General features: G+C 44.4%; 1 protein-coding gene and 1 pseudogene across 1 annotated transcript; one reads left to right on the forward strand and one right to left on the reverse strand.

The window, feature by feature from the left end:
• The first annotated feature begins 160 nt into the window (after positions 1-160).
• rfc2 (replication factor C (activator 1) 2) lies at positions 161-4,127 on the forward strand. The gene is made up of 6 exons (XM_007574431.2): positions 161-567; positions 1,428-1,533; positions 1,631-1,732; positions 1,808-2,066; positions 2,447-2,707; positions 3,793-4,127. The coding sequence occupies exons 1-6, from the start codon at positions 333-335 to the stop codon at positions 3,901-3,903; spliced, it is 1,074 nt and encodes a 357-aa protein (XP_007574493.1). The 5' UTR covers positions 161-332; the 3' UTR covers positions 3,904-4,127.
• Positions 4,128-4,669: 542 nt separating this feature from the next.
• Positions 4,670-8,954, reverse strand: part of LOC103153493 (protein NDRG3-like) — an 8,673-nt pseudogene continuing 4,388 nt past the window's right edge.

Below are 8,954 nucleotides of genomic sequence, written 5' to 3' on the forward strand. Positions count from 1 at the left end.
ATGGATGGATGGATGGATGGATGGATGGATGGATGGATGGATGGATGGATGGATGGAAGGAAGGAAGGAAGGAAAGAAAGAAAGAAAGAAAGAAAGAAAGAAATGTTTCCGGGTGCAGAAACGTGAGCTTTCTGGAATATAGTGGAAATTCGGAGTACACTCCACCCAGTCCAGCGCGCCGCCTGCTTCGCCCGGTGGGAAATGATGCGAAGCCACTCTGCTTCACTGACTTACCGCGAGCTTTTCTTATCCAATCATCTCCTTCGAAAATAACCTCCCAGCCAATGAGGTTTTAGTTCCCGTTTCGCGGGTTGACAACCGGACAAGACAACATGGACGTCGAGATGGCAGACAGGGAAAGTGACCAGAAGCCGAGTGGAAGCGGGGTAAAGACGGACACCGAGGCCGGGGAGTCCTCGTCGAAAAGCTCCGGGAGTTCCTACGAGCTGCCCTGGGTGGAGAAGTACCGGCCGCTGAAACTGAATGAGATAGTTGGGAACGAGGAGACAGTGAGCCGCCTGGAGGTTTTCGCCAGGGAAGGAAACGTCCCGAACATCATCATAGCAGGTCGGTGTGAATCCGGAGGAAACATAGCAGTCTGGATGTGTTAATCAGGGAAATGTTAACGTACAGGAAAAGAATAAAAGATGTTTGGAAGATGGAAGGAAAAAGTGTCAAACAACATGGTGGCAGAGTTTGGAAGCTGGGTCAGAACCAGAAAGGATTCTTTACAAAAAAAAAGTGACGTTTAACCCCCAACAAGGTCTGGAAGAGTTGCCTATTAGAACAGAGGGCTTTCCAGGGCTATTGAAGTTTCGGGAGAAATACGAGCATTTGTATTCCTAAACTTTATTCCCAGTTGTTATTAATCCGTTAGACCTCAGCCTTTCGTCCTGGGATTTCTCGGGATTCTGTCTTCTAGTTTATCGGTACCAGCTTCCTTTGGGTCCAATCTTAAAAACATGGCGGCTTCTTCCTCAGCTGTTCCTGTGAAGCTCCATCCAGGCTATGAGGGTTTGTTTTATTCAGGCTCCTTCAGATCACTGATCTAGAGGATAATAAGTTAACGCATTTTATCTCAAAGATTTTGCTTTTTATAGAATTAATCGATTATTGAAATAATGTTAAACTAATTTGGTCATTAATCATTAACTGGAGTATACAGACTCAAAAATGATACATTTTGCATGCAAGAAAAAAATAACACACAACTTTTGTCTGTAAATCTATAATACCCAGAAATCCTTAAGTTCAGCTTGACTTCATGTAAATTTTGTAAAAAAGAAAGACCATGCAGGCATCTGTTCAGCCAACCATTTCAGAACAAAACATCACCAGTCATGCACAGTGGTGGGGGGATGTTACTTGGGGCTTTGTTGCTGGTTTATAGTTTTAGGAACTGATCCAGATGTTTTGGTGCGGTTCAGGACCTCCAGGGACAGGGAAGACCACCAGCATCCTGTGTTTGGCCCGCACTCTGCTGGGGGCCGCCATGAAGGACGCCGTGTTGGAGCTCAACGCTTCCAACGACAGGTGAGACCCAGCGGTCCATTGTCAGAGGGGCGGGGCTTTAGTGATGCTGTCCCAGGGGGCGGGGCTTTAATGACTAAACTTGACGGTGGCTCTGCAGGGGCATCGATGTGGTGAGAAACAAGATCAAGATGTTCGCTCAGCAGAAAGTCACGCTGCCCAAAGGTCGACACAAGATCATCATCCTGGATGAAGCAGACAGGTGAGCGGAGACTCATTCCCACAGAGACTTCCTGCTTTACGTCCTGTCCTGATGAAACTGCTCTGCCGCCCCCAGCATGACGGATGGCGCTCAGCAGGCGCTCAGGAGGATCATGGAGATCTACTCCAAAACTACGCGCTTTGCTCTCGCCTGCAACGCCTCTGACAAGATCATCGAGCCGATCCAGTCGCGCTGCGCCGTGCTACGCTACGCCAAGCTGACAGACGGCCAGGTGCTGGCCCGCCTGCAGGAAGTGGTGGAGCGAGAGGAGCTGGCCGTGTCTGACGACGGGCTGGAGGCCGTCATCTTCACAGCGCAGGGGGACATGCGGCAGGTGAGGGGCCGGGGTCAAGAGCCGGGTCATGACGGTTCTGGGTTCTTCAGTGTAGCTTAGCTTTGTTTCTTTGGGACCTTTTGCTTGTCCAATTCAGTTAGTTTTTACAGTGTGTATGCTAATAAATAGATTCATAAACACAAAAACAAAGGATGTTGCATCTATAACCTACATATATTTGTGTCATAATTGCAGAAAATTCATAGTTTTCCCCAGTAATTATAGTTTTTATTTATTTCAGTTAACAAAAATGTTTTCTCAATTTCAGTTTTTGTTAGTTTTGGTTAAATATAATGACCTTGTTGAGGAGGCGGGGCTATGAGACTGGAGGCGGGGCTGGGCCGGGCCGGGCGTTGCTGATGGTTCTGGTTCGGTTCCAGGCACTGAACAACCTGCAGTCCACCCACTCTGGCTTCGGTTACATCAACAGCGAGAATGTGTTCAAAGTGTGCGACGAGCCGCATCCCTTGCTGGTGAAAAGCATGCTGGGACACTGCGTGGCCGGGGACGTGGACGCGGCGTACCGGGTGGTGGAGCAGCTGTGGGCGCTGGGCTACTCCCCCGAGGACATCATGGGGAACATCTTCAGGGTCTGCAAAACCTTCCAGATGGCCGAGTACCTAAAGCTGGAGTTCATCAAGGTGAGGCGCAGGAGGAAACACTGAGCACAATCACCGGTCCGCTGGCGCTGCTTTAACTCCGCTTACTAGGAACTTCACAAGATTTTTTTCCTCCAAAATGTACATTTAAAAGAAAAAAAGAAACATCAGAGAGATAAACTCTAACATTTGTATTCTTTAAAGAACTTAAATAACTTGATGAGTTTTATTTCTTTTCTAAAACTTGACATCAAGCTTCGGTAAGAAATACTGCCACCTGCAGGTGGGAGTTAGCATTGCTTAAACTCAATATTTTTTACCATTTCTGCAAAACAGAAAAAATGTTCAGTTATGCATTAGCACAAAAATTGCTGGAATCTGCTGATTTTGTGTGATTTTGAGAAAAACTGGAGCTTGTTTGAGGATTTATTGGAGCATTAGAGCACTTTTTAAAAAGCTTCCCAGACTGAATGAGGAAGTAAAAGCTGCGTTGACTCTGGATGTTTTTAACTCTGCTGCATAAACAAGAAAGTAAAACGATTCCCTCAGTGAGGCTGAAGGAAAAAATGATCCAAACTCCAAAAACATGAAATAGAAGAAACAGGGAAAACGTTGCGGTCTTTCCATAAAACAGAACTCCTCCAGGCCACTAGGGGGAGTCTGTATTACCTATGTAAGCTTGAGTATATAGCACATCTTTTCTTTGTCCAACTTTATGTTACACTTCTGTATAATTTGTTAGTCGACTCCTCCTGGTGGTCTGGAGGACTTGAGTTTTGTGGAGCAAGTTTGCAACGTTTTCCATTTTGCTTTTATTTTCTGTAGTTGCAGCATTTGTTGTTTGCATCCATTCTTTGTTTACATGTTTGGGCCTCCATAGAGCTGAGACTACAGTTTGAACAAAAAGTTCTCAAACAGGCTAAAATATAAACTAATTATTCACTCAATTAGTGAATAATTGAGTGGAAGGAATTTGCTTTATTTCAAGTCTGTCCGTTTCCACATTGTGCAGGTTTAACTTTTTTTTAAAACATTGTTTGTTTTTGTTTAAACTGAGAGAAAACGCTGTGAACCCGTCCGTTTGGACCTGATGTAATCAGGAACTGGTTCTCTCTCGTTTCCTCCAGGAGATCGGCTTCACTCACATGCGGGTGGCTGAAGGAGTGAACTCCCTGCTGCAGATGGCCGGCCTGCTGGGAAGACTCTGCAGCAAGACGGCGCCCCCTGCTGCCAGCTGAACACCATGAACCCAACAGACTTCATTCCTCACCAGAACCACAATTTGGCTGGAACAAACTGGACCTGAGAGGATGATGATAGTTTCTGACCCTTGGAGGTTCTGAAGGGTTAAAGTTTTCCCACCTTTAGATAATAAACTATATGATCTGCAGTCAGGTTTTATTCATAAGTAATTTGCTGTTTTTGATGGAAGTGGAATAAAGTTGGAGGCGGTTCTGATCCAGCTCTGATTCAGAGCTCTGTCTGCATTGGGTGGGTCTGGGTTCTCTGGCTGGCTCTGTCTGACCCAGAACCTGAAATGATCCCACTCCACATTCTGCTTCAGTCTGGAGTCGGATGGGACCGGATTGAGGCTGGATCAGGGCCCGTACGGAGCTAAACTGGAGCCAAAAAGTTCCTTAAATGTGACGCAGGGGCAAAGTGTGATCCATGTACGAAGGCATGGATCACACACAGTTGTCAAATAAAGGCAATCAGAAATGACCAAAAAAAACTGAAATGCAAAGAAATGTTTATCTGAAGAAAAAAATTCAAAACTTCTTTTCAGGTTAAAGTTGTATTTTCTAGTCATTTTTTTCCAGTTTCAATACTTTTCATTTTTTTAAATTATAGTTTTTTTCAATTTCATAAGGTTTTAACCGAGTAAAGTTTTGGCCCCAATTTGTCTCCATATTTTTTGCTGAGTGAACTCGATCAGCAGCAGAGTCATTCCATGTTTGAACCGGGTTTGGTTCTGGTTCTGTGGTTCTGAGCAGTGAGGAGCCGTTGATTTATTTCAGCTTTATTTCATTACAAACTACAGAAACAAACATCCAGCAGGTTTAGAACCAGAGCAACAGGAAATCCAAACCACCAGAACCGCAGCAGGACCCGGTTCTGCTCCGGGAACCACAGGGTTCTGAGCTCCTGAAGGACTTCCATTAATTGAACAGAACCGGGTTCTGGTTCTTCCCGGTTCTGGGGCTGTTGGTGTCTTCAGTAGAGCTGAACATCGGACCCACAGAAAGTTCTCATGCTACGACTCGGCATGCTGACAAACGGACTGCAGAGATTCTGAGGGAAGCGGGTCAAGCCGACCCGGTGGTACCAGAAACAAGTTCTGACGGAGCAGATGAAGATGAGTTCTGGTTTCATGCCAACTGCGACTCAGAAGCAGAACCAATCTGGTTCTGGAGTTGAATCGGACCTCCCCTCAAGCTTTAGTTCATGAATGAGTTTCAGGAAGTGAAACTCTTAAATATTTAACTTCCTGAAGGAGTCGAGTCCATCGGAACCGAACAGAACCAAATATCAACGACAAGTAAATATCAAAAAGATTGGATCAGAACCACAAGAAAGAGAGAAAAATGTCTGATCCAAGAGAACAAGAACCACAGAACAACGGCACCTAAACTCCACGAAGAGAGAAACGCGTTACCATGGTGCCCAGCGGGAACAACAGACCCGCACCGGTCCGATCTCCAGCCTGAACTGGACTCTTCAGGAAGAACTCTGACAACTGGAGGAGGAGCAGAACCAGAATCGCAAGGCCGGCCAGCTGGATGGTCTGGACCTCAGCTGCGCCCCTGGTGGGCGTCAGTGGTGCTGCAGCGCCGGACTCACATCGAGGACGCACTGGAGGCGCGGCTTCTGGAGCGGACCAGACGGGTCATACCGGCCGCGGGCACTGGGGGGACAGGGTCAAAGGTCAGAGGGTCCAGCAGGAATATTACAAACAATAAAATCTAATTTTATCTAAACAAATTTGGAGACAGAACCTGCTGTTCAATTTTGGAACAATGTTGGGTCGTTACAAACACACAAACACACACACACACACACACACACACTCTCTATTTGACTGCACCAGGTCAGTCAAAAAGAGGTTCCCAGATGTTTTGTGTGATCACCGCAGCGTCTAGTACAGGATTTAAACTTTCTGTCAGGAGGGCAAAATCATCAACACCATGTAAAAGAAATATTTCTAAACTAAAATCCCCCAAAATGTTTTCTTTACCTACTCAATAACAAACTGAGCAGGAACTATCTGAATTAAAGTCACCTGGTTTTTTTGTTGATAATCTATTCAATACCCGATAGCAGCACAACAACAACATTTTTATATCTAATTAATAATCATCAATAATCCCCAGATCAGCCCTGCACTGCATTGATTCCAGCAGAAAGCTTTTCTCATGTTAGGATTTTTAGCTGCAGATTCATTTATAATGAACATGTGAGACAGATCAGGATAAAAGCCTGTTAATCAGCTGAAGCCGACATGCAGATACTCACTGTATCCCATCCCCTGGACGAAGTACTTGATGGCCTCGGCTAACCTCCCAGGCTGAACAGAAAAAACATTTTGTTTTCATTCAACACTAAAAACTGAAGCAGGAACTCCGGTGTTTATCTGAAACTCACCTGAACCACCTGAGGAAGTCCCCCACAGTCCGCCATCTAGTGGACAGATAAAGAATGACATTATCAGAGAGACCAGCTGGTTACGTTTGGTTCTTTCACTGTGTGAAGGCTGAACTGTCAGCCACAATCACACTATGAGAAATCAGATAACAGCAGGCGGATGTGACATTTATGTGTTTATAATAAATATAAATTATCTTAGTTTTAATCAGCTGGGTGGTAAAAGTGGCATTTTGTGACACTTTTGGCTTTCCATAGTGTGGAACATAATGTGTAAAACACAATTTGAAATTAATGCGATTAATAAAACTTGGTCTCAAACTTTTCTTGGGAAAACAATAAAATCTGAAAAAGTAGCAAACTGAACAAATGCAGGTTCATCTTTTTCATATACTTTGTACATTTGTCTCAAAATGTATTTTTTGATGAAGTTTCTTAAAGTTGCATTTTTTTCCTAATTTAAATTTTTGTTTGCAAAAATATTGGAACAAATTTCTCTCCATAAAAAACTTAGAAAAACTAATAACAAATTGACATATTTAGTAAAGAATGTAGAAACATGAACAAGTAATCAATTAATCACATTATATATTAAAATGAGCTTGATAAATTCCATTATGGTGATTAATAATTTTTAAGGAAAATTTTGTAGGCAGAGACATCACGATCTATTTTATTTATGGTTTCTGTTTCTGTTTTATTTATTGTTTTGGGTTGTTTTATTTTGGATAATTAAGTAAACAGTTCCAGTATTGTTCTCTGAGAAGGCGAACTTCCATTGTTATGCCAAGTGTCAACATATTACTTGAAAATGTTCTAGAACCAGCATTATCATTTATTGCAATAATTAACAGACGTTGTCATGGTAACAAGGTCTGAACAGGTGGCTACCTTCAGCAGGGTGGTCATGGTGGGATCCAGTCTGGAGTTACAATCCACCTGCACAACAAACAAAGAAAACGTTCTTAAAATGACAATAATCCAGAAAAATACGAATAACTTTTAAAATAAGAAAAGGGAATAAAACTAAATATAAATACTGCAGACAGATGACCAATCAGAGAGCTGGACTCTAAGGAGGAAGAGGATGGAGACTCACCACCGCGTCCACAGCAGGTGACATGTCTCCGACCACCAGCAGAACAGGACACCTGAGGAACAAGCAGCCAATCAGAGCGGCCGACAGGAACCGGGCAACCAGGTGAGTTCAGGTTGGGGGCGGAGTTACCTGAGCGTGACGATGTCGCTTCCGGTGAGACCAGGGATGGGTCGGTCTATGTCCAGGTCAATACGGCTGATGTGCGCGCGCGCGCGCACACACACACACACACACACACACACACACACACACACACACACACACACACACAAGGCGTTAACTGCAGTATATATGTTTTTATATATTCCTTAAAACTGTCACCATGTTGTGACAGCTTTAATAAATATATGAGTACATCATCCTCATGTACTTGCTGCTAAATGTTGTGATGGCAGAGAAAGAATTTCATTTGCCAACATCATGGTGGCCATGCTAACTAACTTTAGCATTGATAAGACCCGCCTCCTGGCCCTGATTGGTTGTTTCTAGTTAGCACTGGGAGACGGCAGAGGGGCTTAATTTTTCACAGATCACCTCAAACTGTCTCAAAATAGTGAGTTTCAACAAATCAGTAAAAAAAGAAATCATAAAAATGACAGTGAAGCTTTAATAGGAGATTTTTTACATCATGTGAACCTGGTGAAGATAAAAAAATGTCTCTTGAGTTTTGATTTGAACATTTTCTCTTAAATGCTAAATGTTTATATTTTTGTTCAGTTTTGGCTTCATTGAAGCCCTGAGTGTTACCAGTTGATTACTGAATAAGTTGCTGATTACTTCACTGATTGATTAATCCGGATTAATCGTCTGAAGTGACAGGAAGTGAGTGGCGGAGCCTCACTTCTCATAGCTGCTGAAGAACAAGGCCAGGTTCTCCTGAGGAATGTCCTGAGAGATGTGGAGTCTCAACGTCTGAATGATCTCCTTGTTCTCCAGTAACTCCTCCTGCTCACACACACACAGAGATAAAGTGCTGTCTGTACATGCTGTGGGACCTGTAGGACATGAGGACAGTGCGGTGTCCCTCACAGAGGTGAAGTGGTGTCCCATGATGTTGTCCACCAGGCTGCTGGTCCAGCTGCTCAGCTGCAGGAAACAAAATGGAGGCTCAGTTTGTGTCTCTGCTTCGCTCGTTTGCCTGCGTCTAGGGAGACAGTTACCTTGGAGGCGGCCCAATCCACCCAGCCTTTGGCACACAAGTCGATGTTGATCAGAATCAAACCTTCCACCAAGCTGGGCTTGTCCATCTGAAACAACAACTGGTTTTACTGGGAGCTTTGGGAAGAGTCAGAATGGAACTGAAAATGACTGGTGGGATTGATTACAGCCAGCTTAGTGAGGACGTAGGCTCCGGCTCCGACCCCAATACCGATCACACTCTTCACCCTGAAGACACAACCAGACTCAGAGTGACCTTAGAGTGACCTCTGAATGACCGCTGAGTGACCCCGCCCCATCACTCCCTTCCTGTTCCAGAGGACAGAGGACTTACTGCAGCTTGGAGAGGACAGGTGGCAGCATCTCAGCCAGCTCCTCCATGGTGGGGTA

This window comes from Poecilia formosa, unplaced genomic scaffold (genome assembly GCF_000485575.1).
Source record: "Poecilia formosa unplaced genomic scaffold, Poecilia_formosa-5.1.2 Scaffold351, whole genome shotgun sequence".
In the NCBI taxonomy this organism is placed as follows: domain Eukaryota; kingdom Metazoa; phylum Chordata; class Actinopteri; order Cyprinodontiformes; family Poeciliidae; genus Poecilia; species Poecilia formosa.

Excerpts from the sequence above, each read along its gene's own strand:
- rfc2 (XM_007574431.2), top strand. The coding sequence starts at position 333 with ATGGACGTCGAGATGGCAGACAGGGAAAGTGACCAGAAGCCGAGTGGA. Across the intron at positions 568-1,427 it reads CCCGAACATCATCATAGCAG|GACCTCCAGGGACAGGGAAG; the intron begins GTCGGTGTGAAT and ends GGTGCGGTTCAG. Across the intron at positions 2,708-3,792 it reads TAAAGCTGGAGTTCATCAAG|GAGATCGGCTTCACTCACAT; the intron begins GTGAGGCGCAGG and ends CGTTTCCTCCAG.